The sequence below is a fragment of the Hylobates moloch genome, unplaced genomic scaffold (assembly GCF_009828535.3).
Source record: "Hylobates moloch isolate HMO894 unplaced genomic scaffold, HMol_V3 SCAFFOLD_10, whole genome shotgun sequence".
Classification (NCBI taxonomy): domain Eukaryota; kingdom Metazoa; phylum Chordata; class Mammalia; order Primates; family Hylobatidae; genus Hylobates; species Hylobates moloch.
Window position 1 is genome coordinate 73,350,445 of NW_026652285.1, and position 21,923 is coordinate 73,372,367.

General features: G+C 36.2%; 1 protein-coding gene across 1 annotated transcript in view; it reads left to right on the forward strand.

Annotated features, from left to right (window-relative positions):
* Window positions 1-21,923, forward strand: part of PLPPR1 (phospholipid phosphatase related 1) — a 287,024-nt gene that overhangs the window by 132,282 nt on the left and 132,819 nt on the right. The window contains exon 2 of the mRNA XM_032164690.2: window positions 17,819-17,925. Coding sequence (XP_032020581.1) covers window positions 17,863-17,925 — 63 coding nt within the window. The 5' untranslated portion in view covers window positions 17,819-17,862. The remainder of the gene's footprint in view (window positions 1-17,818; window positions 17,926-21,923) is intronic.

Below are 21,923 nucleotides of genomic sequence, written 5' to 3' on the forward strand. Positions count from 1 at the left end.
AAATACAAAATCTAGATTGAAGCCAACTCTTGCATCATTCTTGTATTAGTCTGTTCTCACACTGCTGATAAAGACATATCTGAGACTGAGTAATTTATAAAGGAAAGAGGTTTAATTGACTCACAGTTCCACATGGCTGGAGAGGCCTCAACATCAAAGGCAAAGGAGGAGCAAAGTCACTCTTACATAGTGGCAGGTAAGAGAGCTTGTATAGGGAAATTCCCCTTTGTAAACCATAAGATCTCCTGAGACTTATTCACTATCATAAGAACAGCATGAGAAAGACCTGCCCCTATGATTCAATTACCTCCCACCAGATCCCTCCTACAACACATGGGAATTATGGAAGCTACAATTCAAGATGAGATTTGGGTGGGGACACAGCCAAACCATATCAATTCTAATTCTGTCCTAAATGATAGTGGCACCTAATAAGTCTCCCTCTAGTGGACACCCACTGCCATCCCTCTTGCATTCTCTTAGCCATAGTTAATAAAGGGACTCTAACATCCTTAACTTGCATTCAACAACCCAGTCACTATCTGCAGTGCTACTTTCCTTGGTGTCTTTTATGTGCTGGCCAAACTTGCCTAACCCTAATTTCATACCATAGATATGATGTGGGATGTTCTGTTCCATACTTTTGCTCATTCCATTCCTTATGACTAGAAATCCTTCTCCTTCCTCCTGGGCCTCTTCATAAATAACCTGTCCTCACAGACCTAGCTCAACTATCATCCATGGAAAAATTCTACTTCCTATGAATTCTCATTCTCTATGTTATTTTTTAAAACAGATTCTGCATTTCCATCTGCATATACTCTCTTGCTAGGTTGTAAGCTACCTGCTGTCAATGACTGCTCGACTCATATTTGCATGACTCAAAGCCTAAGATAAGGCCTTGAACCCAGAAGGTACTTAACACATTATCGGGTGGGTGGGTGAATGGATAAAGTGGCTTATTAATGGACATTTTTTATTGAAAGAGTGTGAGAGACCACAACAAAACAATCCTTGACCTTTTATGTTGTCAGTCCTACAACCTGAATCATAATGGCACTGTAATAGGGGTTTCATTGTTAATTTTGTTGTTGATAACTTCAGTTTTTTCTATTTGAAATTTTATAACCAAAGCAAGAAGAGAATACAAATGCATAAGTATGCTTAAGAATCATATTCATTACTTTTAAGTTGAGAGCAATGACAACATATTCTTGGCCTATTTTCTCCCAAGACTTTAAACCAAGTATAACTTTCCCTGGGGACTTTCCCAATGTCTCATCCCTTTTGGGGTGTGTGTGTCTGTGTGTCTGTGTGCTTCAGTTCTTGCTCCACTGCTTTAAGGTCTCAGTTTAACTGACCATCAAAAACTCATTTTCTTTCATCATTTGATTTTATTGAAGGAAACATTAACTCACTACTTTCTAATTAAGCAAATCTCTTTGTGCCCTTCTACTTTTTGTGGCTATTTTTTTTCTAGTGGAAAATTAGAGGTAAACAATAAGAACAATTTTAAGAAGAAATTAGGACAATGCCCTTCTAGTCTGGGGATGGTGTTTTCCTACTTAGCAGTTCTCCTGGTGGTGGACCGTAAGATAATTCAGGATACTCCCTTCTCACGAGTTTATTTTGACATTATCATGCTTTCTGCTTTCTTCTCAACTGCTTCAGGTCACCTGCTGAGTTTTGTGGTTGGCATCATTCTTGTTCTTATTGCTGTCTTAAAAAGACTAGTCTCTAACAGAGATGGCTTACTTTTTCAGATGAACTTGGACTTTAAAAAAATTTTGCTTTTTGTTACATGTTATCAAATGTTATCGAGGTATATATCTTTTTAAAAAATAATCGAAAGTGATTTTTTTCATAACAATGAAGTCCCAGAGGTAGAATTCAATAGAATCATCCCTCTTTTCAATTTTATGTTTGAAAATGTGTTCTGGTTTACATTTTTATGTCTAGGACTTCTAAATACTTTATTTTTCACTATTCTTTGGGTCCAAGGTAGAGTGAGTTCTGTCTAGTTGTAGTAGGCAGAGATGATTGACCTGAGACTTAGATTAAGACCATATTGTTGAGTTCTTTCAAGACCTAGTGAGGATTGACCCAAGACCTAAGAGTGGATCAGGAGCTTAAAAAAACTGATCTAGGGCCAATGTAGAATCAAATGATGGAGCTGAGTAGCTGAGGGATGTTGTTTATATTAACATTTTCTGTGTACCTACTATGTGCCAAGCACTGTATGAAGTGCTAAGGTTACTGTGCTGACCAAGACAAACATAGTCCTGGCCTCATGGAGCAAAGTTGACAGTCCAGAAGAATAAAGACATGAAACAGTTACACAATACATACTATATTAGTCTGTTCTCACACTGCTAATAAAGATATAACCAAGACTGGGTAATTTGTAAAGGAAAGAGGTTTAATGGAGTCACAGTTCCACATGGCTGGGGAGGCCTCACAATCGTGACAGAAATTAAAGAGGAAGCAAGACATGTTTTACATGGCAGCAGGCAAGAGAGAACTTGTGCAGGGGAACTCCTTTTTATAAAACCATCAGATCTCATGAGAAAGATCCCCCCATGATTCAATTACCTCCCACCGGGCCCCTCCCATGACACGTGGGATTGTGGGAGCTATAATTCAAGATGAGATTTGAGTGGGGACACAGCTAAACCATATCACATACTAGTAAGAAGTATGATGAAAGTGTATAATAGACCTGAAGTAGTCTGAGAAGGTGACAAAACTTTCCCACCGAAAATGGCATTTAGGCCAGACACAGTGGCCCATGCCTGTAATCTCAGCACTTTGGGAGGCCAAAGTGGGAGGATCACTTGAGTCCAGGGATTTAAGATCAGCCTGGGCAATGTAGTGAGACTCTATCTTTACAAAAACATTTTAAAAAGGATAGCTAGGCCTGGTGGCATGTGCCTGTAATCCCAGCTACTGGGGAGGCTGAGGTAGGAGAATGACTTGAACCAGGAAGGTCAAGAGTATGGTAAGCTATGATTGCATCACTGCACTCCAGCCTGGGTGAGAGAACACGATCCTGTCTCTTAAAAAAAAAGAAAAGGGCCGGGCGCGGTGGCTCACGCTTGTAATCCCAGCACTTTGGGAGGCCGAGGCGGGCGGATCACGAGGTCAGGAGATCGAGACCACGGTGAAACCACGTCTCTACTAAAAATACAAAAAAAAATTAGCCGGGCGTGGTGGCAGGCGCCTGTAGTCCCAGCTACTCGGAGAGGCTGAGGCAGGAGAATGGCGTGAACCTGGGAGGCGGAGCTTGCAGTGAGCCGAGATTGCGCCACTGCACTCCAGCCTGGGTGACAGAGCGAGACTCCGTCTCAAAGAAAAAAAAAAAAGAAAAAGAAAAAAAGAAAAGGAAATGGCATTTAATTGAAGATCTGAAAGACAAGCAGACATTTTTCTAGGCAAATATAGAGGGGTAAGAGTGTTCTAGGCCAGGGGTCCCCAACCCCAAGACAGCAATGACTGTCTTGCAGACTTTCCATTCAGGCACAGAACTTAATTGTGAACCAGACATATAAGTTCAAAGGATTCATATAGGTAAATAGGGCAGCTGAGTCCTGGTCACTCACTTGAGGTCCAGGCGGGGATCCAGGATTAGAGGGAGAATGAGGTATTTGTGGTGCACCAGATTTAAGCCATAGGAACAAAGCTGAAAGACTAGTCTTATGAACAAGCACAATGTACTGTGGGAGCCCTGAGGAAACCTGGAATTACCCCTGGGTCTAAAAAGTCACTTAAGAACAATGTGGGGGCCCAGATGTCCTCACAGGGTTCCTGAATCTGGGTAGTTTGCAAAGACTTGACTAAATTTCAGATTTCCCTGGATTGTAGGTCTTCCATTCTTTGTATCTCACTGCCGTAGTCGGGGATAGCTCAAGGGCTGCATTGTAGATCTAGCTATAAGACACTGGAGCAGAGGGACTGTAGAGAAGGGCAGTGCCAATGCCACCCTCTTGTTGTGTCTGGATCTTCACATTATCATCCTTTATAAGCTTTGCAACTCTCTAAAAGTGAACAAAGTATTTCTCTTGAAAGCTCAAATAGTGTATTCCTAAATCCCACACCATCTATTGGTGAAATCTATTTTGCACTCACCTGCAATCTCATTGGATTTGTTCCTATCCCTTAATGTCTTTGTTCTTTAAAAAATAGATTTTTCTAGCTTTGAGAAATTAAATGCAAATTAATTTAAAAATTAAATGCAAATTAATTTAAAAATTAAATTTGATCTTAGTTGAGGTTCATGTACTGAACAGAAATGATCCAGAATAGGGAGGGGTAGCTCAGTACCACTGAGGAAACGAATGCCTATTTAACCTGTGTCAAAGATGAGCTCCCTTTCAGGATCATGGCTTGCTCTGAGTATTGGGGAATATGATGAAATGTAACTCTCACGTCTCATTCTTTCTTATCTTTTAATTTTTCCTTTTCTACTCCAACCGCCTTACCTCCAATTAAGATTTGGCATCATATAGAAATATACCACTCTCCCTTAATTCTAGCCATAATCTCATTTTATTGTGAACCAACCTAATTTTGAGGAACTTCTAGGAAGTTTCACCTTGTTAAATGTTGTGAAACTCATATTAGAGATGCCTTCAACTTGACCTGGGCCATGGATTGTGCTGTCACACATATTTGCTTCCAGGAGGCAACATGTTAAGATGTCTTTTGCAAAATAAAAGATATCTAAATGAATATTCAGTATTTGGTAACAGACACACTAAAGGGAAAAAAAAAAAATATATGCTACAAGGAGTACTTTTCAGTGTCACTTTGTGGTCCCTGGATGAGAAATGTTTTCATGCTCAATTATTATTCAGTCAAAACCTAAGTACACCTGATATCTGGTGAGTTAGTTAGGAGGTTTTCTACTTTGGTTGGTGGGAAGAGAAAGTATTCCTGGCCCTATGTAAACCCCGATGATTACTTACTCTAATTCTCTTAGACGGTTTCTCTCTGGACCTTGGGTAGTTTCCACCCATGCATGTGCTCATCGGTACTCTGCTGAAGACTCAAGGTCCCTCTGCAAACCCCCAAGGGCTCTCTCTCTGCAGCACTCTCCTCTCTGGAACTCTGCCTTGTGAACTTGAGATGCCATGGCCTCCCCTCATTCTCAGCTCTATCTACCCAACTCAGGGTGACAGCTGGCCACTTGCCTGGATTCCCCTTGTTGTATCATTGCCTAGATACTCTCCAGACTGTAAGCTAGGGCAACCATGGGGCTCACCTCTGCTTGTTCCCATCTTTCAAGGATCATTGCACTTTATTGCCTCATGTCCAATGTCTTGAATACCATTGTCTCATTTATTTTTGTCTGTATTTCTTAGTTGTTTCAGGCATGAAATCCCACTTACTTTATCTTGGCTGGAAGCAAAATCCCTCCAGAGCTATTTTAAGGTTGTTAAGATTGTAGTCAGTGCTCACTTTTTGAGGCCTAAATCCCTAGGATAACAAACCCATAAAGAATAATCTACATCTAAGAGTAAACTTTTATTTTATGGCAAAGTGAAATGCAAAGATTTTAACTATTCTTTTAAAATCCTTTTCCTGAGTCACTAATTTAATATACAGTTATTTATAGTTCCTCTGCAAAGGATTATTTTTATATTAAGAGTAGCCTACTTACAAATCATTTTTATATTAATGAAATTGTTGTGAAGACTAAGTTTAATAGTTAATGAAGCTGCTAGAGTTTTACCTTTTCAGGCGTATTCTTACATATTTATTCATTTGGTTTTGCATATTTTTGATGCCTTTAAACAATTTCTTATGTATTTTCATGGGCTCTTAAATAGTTCACAGGCTCTAGCAACTGGCCCTATAGTACCTAATGGATAAAACAGCCCTGCTTTCTTCTGGAGTTCAGAGTGTTTTAGTATCACCCATAGCCTCTGGGCTTGGGAAGCCCTCTGTTTCTCCCAGTACAACAAGGCACTGAGGTAATTTTCAGATTTCCCTCTGTTAGGTATTAGGCAGGAATATGGTTGTCCCCTTGGCTACAACTATGACATTTAACCCAGCTAAAGAAGTTTCTTCACCAGCTCAAAAATTCTCATCCTAGGGGCTCTGCTCTTAATTCTCCTAAATTAGTAGTTCTCCATCAGGGGAAGTCTTTGTGCCTGTTTTCTTCTCCCCTTGAAGAGGACATGTGGCAAAGTCTGTAGAAATTTTCAGTTTTCACCCTTGGGTGGCAAAAGGAGAATTGCTACTATTGGCATTTTGTGGATAGAAGCTGGCAATGTTACTAAACATCCAGCAATGTTCAGTAGAGCCCCTCACAACAAAGAATTATCTGGCCTGCAAGATCAACAGTGACAGAGTTGAGAAACAATGTTCCAGCCTAGGCAACATAGCGAGACCCTGTTTCCACAAAAACTTTAAAAATTAGCTGGACATGGTGGCGTGTGCTGTAGTTCCAGCTACTCAAGAGGCTGAGGTGGGAGGATTGGTTGTACCAGGGAGGTCAATGGTGCAAGTGAGCTGTGATGGCACCACTGCATTCTGGCCTGGACAACAGAGTGAGATCCTGTCAGAAAAAGAAAAGAAAGGAAAAAACACTGCTCAAAAATCAATGTAGGCTCAAAGTGCAGAATTCTTGGGCTAACTTCGAAGGGTACAATTTTTGGTGGGCTTGTTGTTGCCTAGCTTTTTATATTTTTATTTTAGTGAACTCTATTAAGTCATTCTAATTTTGAATGGAATCATCATGACATTTTGAAAAGATTAATTAAACATATCCTCTATACAAAGAGCAATTTGTAGCTTCCTTAAAATCATAAATGCTGGGCTATTACAAATGACCATGGTCTGTGACTTGACCACTAGCAATTTAACTGACATCAAGGCTGGGCAGAAAGGCCCAGTAGGTCGTGGAGACCCTTTTGAAGGGCATTTTTGTTCTCTGCACATTCGCTGACAGATCATATGGCTCTGACTTTGCATAGCTTAGAAATGAAAGAGGTTTGTTCCCCTCCTGCTATCACCATGCTCCATCATCATCCATTTTCTGTACCATAGACACAGATACTTTGTAATGGGTATTTTTATTTGTCCCGAGTTACCTAGGAATGATTGTTTCTCATAAACAAGAGGAAAGAAGTTATGTAGAAAATTCCATGGGAGCACATGAGATAGCATTGAATCTTTTATTGAAATTCATATTCCAATGAAGTCTGATTCATAATATATTTACCTCCTAGAAATGAAGAGCTTTATTTGAATTAATTAGCAAGAAACATCAGTGTCTGTCAATATTGATTTTTTCTTTGCTTTAAGTTTCTATCTGATGTGGAAATAACTAATTCTGTAATTCTTATCCTTGAAGTATTCTAATTATGAGAGTTTGTGCATAATGAGCTTCAAGTACATAAACAAATTTTGGTAGCATCTATAGCTGTTCCTTGAACTTCATACATTTGACCTGGTATTGTTTTTAGAGTTTTACAAACATGTTAGGCTGATTCTTATCTTTGGAAACCTTTGCTCCTGCTGTTCCTTTCAGCTGAAATGCTTCTCTCTCCCGTGTCTGATAGGGGAACACCAACACTATTTTAATCAACTTAGACAAGCTGTCTCCTCTAACAAACCTTTACTTATGTTTGTTCCAACTAGAGCTGCTTATTATTTCGTGGGCCCTAAGCAGTTTTGTGGGCACCTTTCTTCATGAAAAAACTAAAATTTGTATTTTACAATTGAATTGGCATAAAACTGAATATATTAGTATTATATATTGAAAACATTTTTGTCTACCTAAAAGTTAACTTTTCTTCTGATTTTAAAATAAAGTAAAACATTTTTGTAGACTGCTAAAAAGTATTGTGGGTCCTAGGCACTGTCTACTGTGCCTAAAAGATAACACATCTCTGACCACAAGGGTTAGAATTGATCATTCTTTGGTGCCACCATTATTTCTTTTTCATATACGTGCCTATGATACATTGTTATATTTGTTTATATATTTTTCAGTCTCTTCTTGATATCTGTTAGCCCATAGAATACAGGGTATTTGACTAGCTTATTGCTTCTAGTCATGCCTAATGGGATACTGGCATGATTTAAGAATAAGTGAATGAAGAAATTATATGGCTTGTTATGGTATTTTGAAACCTTTGTCACCAAGAAACTAAAATTCATGAGAACACAGCAAGGCTGGGCTAAATGAGAATCTTGGTGGCTGCCATATGTGGTACTTCTTCAGAAAGAGTTGTGATGACTTTTGCTTTGAGAAGATAAAGTAACACATACTTTTCCCTATTCCTTTCACTAAGTACAACTAGAAAGCTTGGATGCTTTATATAAAAGAAAAGAAGACTCAAGAGAGAGAAAAGCCAGACTGGCTAAGGACTTCACAACACAAGGAACAACATAGTAGTGACTTCTCAGGATTTTCTTTTGCCTCGAGTGTCTCAGACCTGATATTGGAGAAGCTGGCAACCACAAATGCCAATAGGAGCAGACAAATAATGACCCAAGGAAAGACTGCTTGTTCTAGCCAAAGGGCCTGGAAAAGGGTAGCCTGACAAGCCAGACAACTTTTAGATAATAACCTTCTTGACCCTAGTCAAACACCACAGAAAAAAACTGAGGCCCCACCTCCACCTACTAGAAAAGACTGAATTGAGTGCTTAGATATCCACCCTGGCCAGGAGGTAAGGAGGCTCCCAAAACTCTTGCTGGGGTCAGGACAGAGGCCAAGTGGGGAGCCAGGACTTTATTTCTTGATGAGCAATGAGTATCTTCCCTCCCATGGTGTTAAGAGAGAATATGTGGGGAGCCAGGATTCCTACTCCAACAGGCAGTAATGAGGCACTCCTACATGTTCCTCACTGGGATGGTATCAGGGGAAGGCTAATGTGAAGTTAGAAATTTTACGACCAATAACAATGCCACCTTCTTGCAGTATCTGTGGAGGCCACCTAGGGGCAGTAATGAGGTACCTCTGTCTCCACCAGGGTGGTATCAGTAGAGGCCAAGTGGGAGTGCTGAACTCCACCTCTGCTAAGCAATAACAAGGGGCCCCTCTCTAACCATGTATAATAGAGGCCAAGTGGAGAACCTAGACTTCGCCTTCACATGGCAGTTACAAAGTGACATTCCCCCTCCATCCACTTGAGCAGTGTCAGGGGAGTTACATAAAGCACAAGATCAAAAGAAAATTTTGAGCCTTATAATATCCTAAGGTTTTAATAATCACTTTTCATACCAAGAATCAAAAAGATCTCAAACTAATTATGAAAACACAATCAAAAGACACCAATGACAGGATAACATAGATGTTAAAATTATCTGAAAAGGATCATAGAACAGCCATCATACAAATGCTTCAATGGAAAATTACAAATATCTTTGAAACAAATGAAAAAATAGTCTCAGCAAAGAAAGTAAGTTTTAATTATTGTAACTTTGTAATATATTTTGAAATCAGAAAGTATGATGCCTCCAGCTTTGTTCTTTTGCTCAAGATTGCTTTGGCGATTTGGGTCCTTTTTCCATAGGAATTTTAGGATTTTTTTTCTATTTCCGTGAAATATGCCACTTGAATTTTGATAGGAATCACATTAAATCTGCAGATCGCTTTGTGTAGTCTGGACATTTTAACAATACTAATTATTCCAATCCGTGAACATGGGATGCCTTTTCTTTTTTGGTGTCTTCTTCAATGTCTTTCAGCAACATGTACTGTTTTCTGTGCAGATATTTTACCTCTTTAAATTTATTCCTAAATATCATATTCTTGTAAATGCTATTGTGAATTGGCTCATTTTTCATAATTTCTTTTTCAGACAGTTCATTGTTAGTGTATAGAAACAAAACTGATGTATGTTTTGTATGGTAAGAGTTTTACTAAGGGTGTTTGTTGTTTTTGTTTGTTGTGGTGAAAGGAATGAGAATCTTCCACCATACTAGGTTTTACTGAATCATTCTTCAAAATAGTTGTTCCAAATAGCACTTCTTTCAGCTGTGTAGAAGAGCATTTGCTGCTCCATATGGCCAACCTTTGATGCTATCAGAGTTTTACCTTCTTCCAATTTCATGGATGTGAAACAGAAAATATTATTTTAGTTTTTATAACCTATTAATGAGGTTGTAAATATTTTCATGTTAGTCATCCATATTTCTTCTTTAAATTGACTATACCCATTTTTCTATTTGGTTGTATAATTTATATAATTTCTGTTGTTAGTCTTTTCTAATAATTCCCAATATTAATTTTATTTTGACATTGATTTGTATTTTTTACATTGTAAATTGCTTTAAAAAATCTGGATTGATATAATAATAGTAAGGTAATCAGTATCTGAATTAAATGATCTTTGAAATTAAAGTTTAACAAGGAAAGTCTCTGAGTAAAAATGGCTAACTAGTAAAATGTAAATATAAAAGACAACATTAATGTGGATGGACCTGAGTGGCCAAAAACTGTGAAGATATTTGTATCCCATATGAGTGCTTACCAATGGGTGACGTCAGCAGAGGAGGATTTTAATGATCAAGTGGATAGAATGACCTATGACCTATGGACACCCCTCAGCCTCTTTCCCCAGCCACCCATGCCATCGCCCAATGGGCCCATGGACAAAGTGGCCATGGTGGAAAGGATAGAGGTTACACATGGGCTCAGCAACATGGACTTCCACTCGTCAAGGCTGACCTGGCTACTGCCACTGCTGAGTGCCCAATTTGCCAGCAGCAGAGACCAACACTGAGCCCTAGATATGGCACCATTCCTTGGGGTGGCAGGTTGATTATATTTGACCTCTTCCATCATGGAAAGAGCAGAGGTTTGTCCTCACTGGAGTAGACACTTACTCCAGATATGGGTTTGCCTATCCTGCACGCAATGCTTCTGGCAAGACTATCATCCGTGAACTTATGGAATGCCTTATCCACCATCGTGGTATTCCACACAGCATTGCCTCTGACCAAGGCACTCATTTTGTGGCTAAAGAAGTGCAGCAGTGGGCTCATGCTCATGGAATTCACTGGTCTTACCATGTACCCTATCATCCTGAAGCAGCTAGGATGATAGACTGGTGGAATGGCCTTTGGAAGTCACAATTACAATGCCAACTTGGTGACAATACTTTGCAGGGCTGGGGCAGAGTTCTCCAGAAGGCCATGTATGCTCTGAATCAGAGTCCAATATACGGTACTGTTTCCCCCATAGCCAGGATTCATGAGTCCAGGAATCAAGGAATGGAAGTGGAAGTGGCACCACTCACCATCACCCCTAGTGATCCACTAGCAAAATTTTTGCTTCCTGTTCCCATGACATTATGTCCTGCTAGCCTAGAGGTCTTAATTCCAGAGGGAGGAACACTGTCACCAGGAGACACAACAATGATTCCATTAAACTGAAAGTTAAGAGAGCCAACTGGAAAGTTTGGGCTTCTCCTACATTTAAGTCAATGGGCTAAGAAGGGAGTTACAGTATTGGCTGGGATAATAGACCTGGACTGTCAAGATGAAATCAGTCTACTACTCTACAACTTAGGTAAGGAAGAGTATGCATGGAATCCATTAGGAGATCCATTAGGGCGTTGCTTGGTATTACCATGCCCTGTGATTAAGGTCAATGGGAAACTTCAACAGCCTAATCCAGGCAGGACTACAAATGGCCCAGACCCTTCAGGAATGAAGGTTTGGGTTACACCATCAGGAAAAAAAAACAACCTGCTGAGTTGCTTGCTGAAGGCAAAGGGAATACAGAATGGGTAGTAGAAGAAGTTAATCACCAATACCAGCTATGACCACTTGACCAGCTGCAGGAATGAGGACTGTAATTGTCATAAGTATTTCCTCCTCCTTTTGTTAAAAACATGTTTGTGCACATATACACTTGTACTAAGAAAATATCTTCATTTTATTTCCTTTATCATGTGACATAAGATTTATTGACTTCATATCAGCATTTAAGTATTGTTAACTTTATGTATTTGGGTTGGGGATTGGTACATTTCTGGTTGTATGAAGGGTAGTTGTATTACATTAGACAAAATTATGACCTTATTACTGTCTTTATTTGAAGATTATGCATAATCTCAGGAGATGCGTATGGGTTCAAGTTGACAAGGGGTAGACTTGTGATGGTTAATACTGAGTGTCAACTTGATTGGATTGAAGGATGCAAAGTATTAATCCTGAGCGTGTCTGTGAAGGCATTGCCAAAGGATATTAACATTTGAGTCAGTGGGCTGGGGAAGGCAAACTCACCTTAATCTGGATGGGCACCATCTAATCAGCTGCCAGAGAATATAAAGCAGGCAGAAAAACTTGAAAAGGTTAGACTGGCCTAGCCTCCCAAACTGTATATTTCTCCCATGCTGGATGCTTCCTGCCTTCAAACATCAGACTCCAAGTCCTTCAGTTTTGGAACTCAGACTGGCTCTCGTTGCTCCTCAGCCTGCAGATGGCCTATTGTGGGACCGTGTGATTGTGTGAGTTAATACATAATAAACTCTCCTTTATATATATATATATATATACACACATATACATATATATACACACACACACATACACATATATACATATATATACACATATATTCTATTAATTCTGATTGATTATGTCCCTCTAGAAAACCCCGACTAATTCAATTAAGAAATTAAAAGAAATGTCCATACTACCCAAAGAGGTCTATAGATTCAATGAAATCCCTATCAAAATTCCAATGTAATTTTTCACAGAAATAAAAACAGTTCTAAAATTTGTATGGAACCACAAAAGATCTCAAACAGTCAAAGGAATAGAGAAAAAAAAGAATAAAACTGAATGCATTACGCTACCTAACTTAAAAATCTATAAGCTATAATGAATAAAAACAACATGGTCCTGGCATTAAAAACAGACATTTTGACCAACAGAACAGTATAGACAGCCCAGAAATAAGCCCATATATTTGTGGTCAATTGGTTTTCAACAGAGGTGCCAAGAAAGCACTAGTGGAGAAAGAATAGTCTCTTCAATAAATGGTGTTGGGAAAACTGGATCTGCACAAGTAGAAGAACAAAATTGGACTCTTATTCCACACCATAAACACAAATTAACTCAAAGTGGATTAAGTACTTAAACATGAGACCAGAAACTGTAAAACTACAAGAAGAAAACAAGGGAAATGCTTCACAATATTGGACTGGACAAAGATGTTTTTAGATATGACCCCAAAAGCACAAGCACAAGCAAAATATAAACAAACGGGATTACACCAAACAAAAAAGCTCTGCACAGCAAAGGAAACAGTAGAGTTAAGAGACAACCTACAGATCAGGGGAAAATATTTTCAAACATACATCTGATGAGGGGCTAATATTTAAAATATATGAAGAACTCAAACAACTCAATAGCAATAAAACAACCCAATCTAAACATGGTCAAAGAATCTTTGTAGACACTTCTCAAAAGAGGACATACAAATGGCCAATAGATATATATTAGATATATTATATATCTAATATATATTAAATATGTAATATATATCTAATATCTAATATATGATATGTAATATATATCTAATATCTATTTATAAATTTATATATATTTTATATATATATGCTCATCACTGATGATCAGGGAAATACAAATTAAAACCACAATGAGGTATTACTTCATACCTGTTAGAATGGCTATTATAAAAAAGATGAAAGATAGTAAGTGTTGACGAGGGTGTGGAGAAAAAAAAATGCTTGTGCACTGTTGAATGGGAATGTAAATTAATATATCCATTCTGGAAAACAGTATGGAGGCTCCTCAGAAAACTAAGTATATAATTTATCATATTATCCAGTAATCCCACTTCTGAGTGTATATCCAAAGGAATTGAAATCAGTATGCCAAAAATATATATGCATTCTCATGTTCATTGCAGCATTATTCACAACAGCCAAGATATTAAAACTACCTAGGTGTCAATTATCAATGAATGGATAAAGAAAATTTGGTATATGTATGTGTGTGTGTGTATATGTATATGTATGTATATACATGTATGTATGTATATGTATATGTAGGTATATGCACACACACATATATACACACACACCAAATTACTATACTATTTGGGAGTGTGTGTATATTTTTATATATATATATACACACACACACACACATATATATACACACACATACCTAATACACCAGATTTTCTTTATCCATTCATTAATAATTGACACCTAGGTAGTATACATATAGTGTGTGTGTGTATATATATATATACACGTATATATACACACATACATATATACACATATATATAGTGCATATGTGTATATATATACACACACACATACATACATAAACCAAATTTTCTTTATCCATTCATTGATAATTGACACCTAGGTAGTATATATACAGTATAGCATATATATAGTATAGTGTTACTATACTATTTGGTGAACATATATATGTAGTATTGTAATGGAATACTATTTAGCCTTAAAAAGGGGGAAATAACATGGATGAACCTGGAGCGCATCATACTAAGTAAAATAAGCTAGGAACAGAAAGACAAATACCGTATGATTTCACTTACATGTGGAATCTAAAAAAGTTGAAATCAGAGAAATAGTTAGTAGAATGATGGTTACCAGTGGCTGGAAGAGGGGGATGGATGGAGAAAGGGAAGATGTTGATCAAAGGGTGTAAAGTTTCAGGTAGACAGGAGGCATAAGCTTTAATGATCTGTTGTGCAGAATGGTGATTATAATGACATATATTTCAAAATTCCTATAAAATTAGATTTTAAATGTTTTGGTAGTAAAAATAAGTATGTGAGGTGACATACTTGTTAATTATGCTGATTTAATCATTTCATATTATAAAAATCAAAACACCACATTATACCTCATAAATATATATAACTATTATTTGTCAATTAAAGAAAAGTGGGTGGCAGCTAATGGGAACAGGACTTGCTTTTGGGGTGAAAAATATTTTGGAACTTGGTGGTGGTTGCATAATATTGTGAAGGTACTCAATGTCACTGAACTGTATTCTTTAAGATGGTTAACTTTGTATTGTGTGAATTTCACCTCAATCAATGAAAAAGATGGAAAAAATAAAATTAAAACATAAGCAAGAGACTGGAAGAAAATACTGAAAATATGTATCTGATAAAGATTTGTATATAGAATATACAAAAAACCTTTACACCTTGAAAATAATAAGATGAACAACCCAAACACAAAAAGTATTTGAATAGACGCTTCACAAAAGAAGATATAAAAATGGCTAATAAGCACATGGAAAGATGCTCAACATAATTTTTTATTAGCAAAAAAAATTAAAACCACAATGAGATATCATTGCAGGCCCAGTAGAATACCTATAATAAAGAAAAACAATAAAAATGTCAATGACAATGTGGAGAAATGGGAACTCTCATACATTGCTGGTGGGAATGTAAAATGGCATAGCTACTTTGGAAAACATTTTAGTAGTGCTGTTAAAAAATTAAACATAATTTAACGTATGACCCAGCAATTCTTTTAGGTGTCTAATATCCATGAGAAATGAAAATATAAATCCACACAAAGAATTGTACACATGTTATTAGCATGGTTTTCCATAATATTGGATACAACCAAATACTGGATATAACCAAAAATTCAAAACAATCTAAATTTCTACCAACTGGTAAAGGTGCAATAGCCATACAATGGAATATTATTCGGCAGTTAAAAGGAAAAAAATTACTGAATGTGCAACAACATGACTGAATCTCAAAAATATGCTAAGAAATGCAGAAATAAGAGGTCATATATTATATTATTCTATTCATTTAAAATATCCAGAAAAGGCAAATCTGTAGAGTCAGAAAGTAGATTACCTGGCTTTGGGATATGGTGAAGGGGTTGATGGTGGGAATTAACAATAAATAGACCTGATAATTCTTTTAGGGGTGATTAAAAAGTTCTAAAACTATCTTATGGAAAAGTTGCACAATTTGGTAAATTTATTTAAAATATTGAATTGTACACTTAAAATGAGTGAACTGGTATATATAAAATATACCTCACTATAGTTACTCCCGTCTCTTTATTGGTGTGTGTGTGTGTGTGTGTGTGTGTGTGTGTGTGTGTAGCCATATACATATAAAAATCTTGGTTGCATTTTGGACCAGAAAAATGAAAATAGAGGGAAATTTCGTATCCTAAAACTTGTCTTATATTTTCCACTTTATTGTTATTCTTTATTAATTGCATGGAGAAGCCATCTAAAACACTAGGTGACTGATGCCTTTGCTTTTTCTCGTGCCTCTGCCTTCTTTAACATGATTAATATTTAATTTTCTTTTCGATGTACAACACTGTATTTGGCTGATGCTAACAGGAAAGTTCATTTATATCATAAATACTAAGTAAATTCTAAGATATTTGGGTTGAGTAAGGGCAAAATTAAAATGGTTGTCCATTTTAAAATGATGGTTGTCCAATCAATTCAATGTGTTTCCTACATATAGATTCCTTTCTTATTGTAGAAAATAACATCCTAAAATAGAATGGTGAAATAACACATGTAGTATGGGTATGATTTTATAACAGAAAATATCCAATTTTAACTGAAAAAAACTAAGTTGCCTAAAACTTAAATACTGTGATTGGTATGGATTTATAAAGCACATAATATTAAATTTGATCAGAGAAACTTTTAATTGACAAGTGAGGAGTTGATATCTCAAAAGGGAAGGATATGTGTTTTAAAGTTTCATTCTGGAAAAGGGCAGAAAGAAACTTGGGAAGGATAGAAATGAAGACATTAAATTTAATGTCTGACCTTTTAAAAAGTACAGCTGGCCATTCAAATAGACTAGTACTTCCTATGTTACCTTTCATACTGTAATCAAAATCTACAAGATTTTGTAGGTAGGGATGACAGAGAAACAGAACAAATGAAAAATAATGACTTTAAGAGCAGATATCTGAAATGTGTAGTACTGCTTTGGCTAGAGAATACAAAATGTACTGGATTTTTAAAACTCTGGAAATTTCATTAAAGCTTAAAATCTTTACTTCATTGTATTAAGAAGAATCAAAACTAACTGATCTCCTAATACAATTATATTTTCAGTTCAAAGCAGGGAAGATATGTTCTAATAAAATATTTAGTGACAATCTGCTATTGCCCAGCTACTCCATTCTTGTAAGCTAAGTGAATGTCTTATAAGTTAAATGAAATGTGTTATGCCTTTACTGTTTTATGTTTGGGTCACACACAGGGCTGAGGGAAACCAGTGAAACAGATCAGTGACATATTAACCTGAAGTTGTTCATGGCTGTGTATTCAAGAGAGCAAGGACAAATTATGGTCAAGGAAGGAAGTCAGGGATTGGTGGCTGTGTACTAAATGTCAGCTTCAAAGGGAGAGACCAGAGCATAAGCAGACAATTCTCTAGGTTGCAAATTGGGAGGATTAGGAACAAGTAAGAGAAATCCATGCAGGATGGACAAGAAAAAAAGTTTCATACCAAAAATTGTATTTCATGGCCTTAGGGCAGTCTACTGGGGTAAGGCACTATGCAGTACTAGGCAATTAGAATTCTATTTACTAGCTATGTGCACAAGAGGCTCCTGACCTGGTCATTTTGGCTATAAAACTATTCATGGCAAGTATATATTATTTGCTTTTTATTGGAATGATTATTAGTCTGACTTCACTGTGTTGTAGATCACTGTTTTGCTTTTGCACACAGTCTGCTTATCTAGAAGGTAGCTGATATTTTTATGTAAGTACCTAAGGGACTTCTCACTATATGGTTCTTATACTATGCAACCTATTTCTATTTCAGCCTGGACAGTTTTAGACGGTGCGTCTTGCTATATGGTGTGAGAAATGGCTGTAGGAAACAACACTCAACGAAGTTATTCCATCATCCCGTGTTTTATATTTGTTGAGGTATGTGTATTTTTTTAACCTTTATGGGCAAATTGAAATAAAAGTAACAGTTTTTATTCTGATAACTTAGATTATTTTATAAAATTAATTTTATGATTGGTAATTCAATTTTGATAGCACAAATATTGGTAAAGATTAATAAACTATGCAAAATGTTTCTTAGGAAGTCATAGAGTAAGAATTTTTTAAACTTCACCTTTGGGGTACGAATATTGTGTTTTATTGTATTTCTTCTATTTTCAACAATGATGTGCATGTTAACTATGAAAGAGAGTGAAGCATTTTAATTAATTTTTTTATTAAAAAATCAATATCCTGTTTCAGGAAGTCAATAATCCAGGCATTTTACAGATGATATTAGTTCATGGTCTTTTGCCTTGGAACCCAAGTAAAGAAAAATAATCTTAGAGTTTACTATCTCCTCTGGACATTTTAGTAGGGTATTGGGAGCTTGTGCAATGTGTGATTTTTTTTGTCCTGAATTACTTTGTTCAGTTGCTCCAACTTTGTACTAGCAGTTTTTCCAGCATCTTTTTGGTTAAATTTCCTGGACTCCTTTTGTACTCTACCTCCGTTTCTATGTTTGCTATAAAGAAGACCAAGACATGAATTTTTTAGGAAATTAGGAAAAAAACTGCTTTCTAGGTTATCTCAAAATAAGATGTTGATTTGCCAGAGATGTTATTGTATCTGCCTTATCAAGAAAATAGGGCATCTAGTGGATCGGTTTTTTTAGCCTAAAGATCAGACCTAAAATATGACAGTGTAAAGAGCTGAAAAGTGAGTATCCTGAACTTCTGTCTAGGTAACTGAAGGATAGTCTCCACATCCCAGGGGTGAGCTGTAGCATATTCTTTGTTACGGCATCTTTTTGGCTGACTGTGGGAGAAGTGTGTGTTGATCCACTTTATTATCCATATAAAAACAAAGTTTGGTTAAACCACTACTCATATTAGCAAAAATTTACTTTCAGCACATCTGTTGTTTATACAAATCCTGTGAAACACTTAGACAAGAACTTTTATGTTCTCCAACTTGAAATAACTTTACCTGCCTATATAGTCAGATAATTTTGAGCATTCTGATTTTTGATCAAATATATGGGTGTTTGGCTGATCATTGAGTTTCACCTTATAGATATTGCTTGGTACTTTTAGATGAACAAATATTTCATAATTTATTTTCTGGTGATATTTGATAATCTGTTCATATTGCAGAATCAGGTAAAGATAGGAGAGAAGGTTGGAACAGAGATGTTAATATTAGCGAAGGTACATATAGATTCAATTTAAGCTAAATATCTGAACGGGTAAACAAAGAACTCATCATTCAACAAGAAACACATATTCTTAATATTTTGCATTTAACTTGCTATACGATGCCAAAATAACTCCATTCAGACAATAGTGATAATTATATATATTGTGGGTTCTGGTTACTATTCTTCTTATTAATATTGTGGTGAAGGGAAAAAATCATTTTTCCTGCTGCTTATGCAAAAAGGTTAGAAGGTAAAATAATAGTACCTTTTTCAGTGTTTGCTTTCTCTTTTGTTATATGAAAAATAATTTTTTAACTAGGCTGGGGGAAGTTAGGGAATAAGTCATCCATCATCATCTTGATCCTCCCAGCAGCAATTTTATTTTATGTTTTCTTAAAAATCAAGGAGGAAGCAACCCTCAAAGTGAGACGTTTAATTTATTGATGGAAGCTGTAGTCTCTGAAGATTTTCAGCTCTCTAATGTGTGAATGATGAGCTTGGCCGGTGGAGCAGCAACAAGGGAGATAAATTAGTTCTTCCGTAGCTTACCCTGACACAAACATAAATAGAAGTCTAAAAATCTAGGAGAGGAAAGATGGTTTTTTTTTTTTTTTTCTTGTTGTATTGTTCTTATTTTGCATGGAAGTTCTCTTAGATCTCTCTTAGAAATAGGCAGGCAAAAGGGAAGGGAAATAGGACACAGAAGACATTGAGGGGGAGGGAGGTGAATCTCAAAGTGGCTCTCATGATTCTCATGTATTTCATTCATCAAACACTTATTGTTTACCTATATTATTCCAGGTACTATAACAAGGATATCACAAAACTTGGTAAAAAATGTCAACTTGACCAATGAATATCTTTTCACTGTTTTTTAATTATGAAAGAATTTAATCACAGAAAATAACTGACATCCCTGCACCTACCATCAAGACAAAATCTTAAAGTTTTGTCATATTTGCTTCAGATATTTTTGTCAAGGGAAATAAAATGTTACAGATATGGCCAAAATCCTATTGTCCTGAAACCAGAAGTCATTATATATATGAAGTTTGGGGCTTCTTTTCCCTACATGTTTCCCATGCATGTTTTATATTTTCCTACATACGTATGTATTCATAAATATTTTAGGAAAATTTTACATAAATGACACTATGCTGAACCTTTCTTTTGCAACTTGCCTTTTCATTCAACATTATGTTTCTGAGATTTATCCAGGTTGGCAGTCCATTCATTTTAATTGTTGCAATTTATCCTATTCTGCAAATATACCTACTGAGGGACAGTTTGTTTATGCGTTTGTTTGCTTAATATGCTTTTTCACTTTCATAAATGTTTTTGCAGAAAATATTCTTATTTTTGTCTCTTTGTGCGTATATGTAAGAGCTTTCTTAGTTTGACACATAGCAGAATTGCTAGGGGATAATTACATTTGCCAGTTGTTTTCTGCTGCATTATAGAAGCAACCTTGATATTTGTATACCAATTTCTTTAAAGAAATTTTAAAAACCTCTATTATTAATTTTATGAGTATGTCATATATTCTGTAGTTATTTTTTCCAGACAATTACATCATCTATAAGTGGCAGCAGATTTATTTCTTCTTTTCCAATTGTCATGGTTTTACTTTTTTGCCTTGTCTTATTGCTTTGGTTAAGAACTACCCTGTAACATTGGATAGAGGCAGTGGTAGAAAACATCTTTGCCTTGTTGCCGACTTTAAAGAAAATATTTCAAGCGTTTTACTATTGAATTATGAATAAACGTGGATTTTTACTTTTTTCTTGCTCCCTACCATCATCTAATTTGGATTACTTAATTTGTTTTAATCCTCCATTTCCTTCCTTTATTGGTTAAAAATTATATTTCTTTTTAAAAATTACTTTAAAATTTTAAATATACATACTTGACAACACAAACTGAAGTTCATCAAAAGCTCCATGATTCTCTTAATCAATGACCGCTCTTTGGCTACTTTGAGCTCTTATATGTCATCCTTCATTTTTATATTTTCCTTAAAATTTTCACTTTTTTTTCAGTTGGGCTTCTTCGAATTTACCTGCATTCATCAGTTTCTTTGCTTACTATTCCTCTCCTACTGTAATTTCCTCATGAAGTTTATTCTTTAGCAATCCTTTCAGCAAGAGTCTAGTACTGTTGATGAGATTCAAACTCTGAAGAGATTTATTCTGAGCTAAATATGAGTGACCACGCCCTGTGACACAGCCTGCAGGAGACCCTGAGAACATGTGCTCAAAGTGGTCAGGGTGAAGCTTGGTTTCATACATTTCAGGGAAATACGAGACATCAATCAAATACATTTAAGATATACATTGGTTTAATCCAGAAAGTGGAACAATCCAAAGGGGAATGCTTTCAGGTTATGGGTAGATTTAAAAATTTTCTGATTGGCAATTTATTGAAAGAGTCGTTATCAATAGAAAGGAATGTCTGGTTTGATAAGAGGTTATGGAGACCAAAGTTTTATCATACAGATGAAGCCTCCAGGTAGCAGGCTCCAGAGAGAATAGATTGTAAATGTTTCTTATCAGACTTAAAGTCTGTGTAGATGGTAAATGCTGTTCAGCTTTTCCTGAATTCCAAAAGGAAGGAGGGTATAATGAGGCATGTCTGACCCTCCAACCTTGTCATGAGTTGGGGGGTTAAATCCTCCACCTTTTTTGTGCTCTGAAATTTCAGTATAATATGTCTAAGTGTGAATTTATACTAGCTAGGA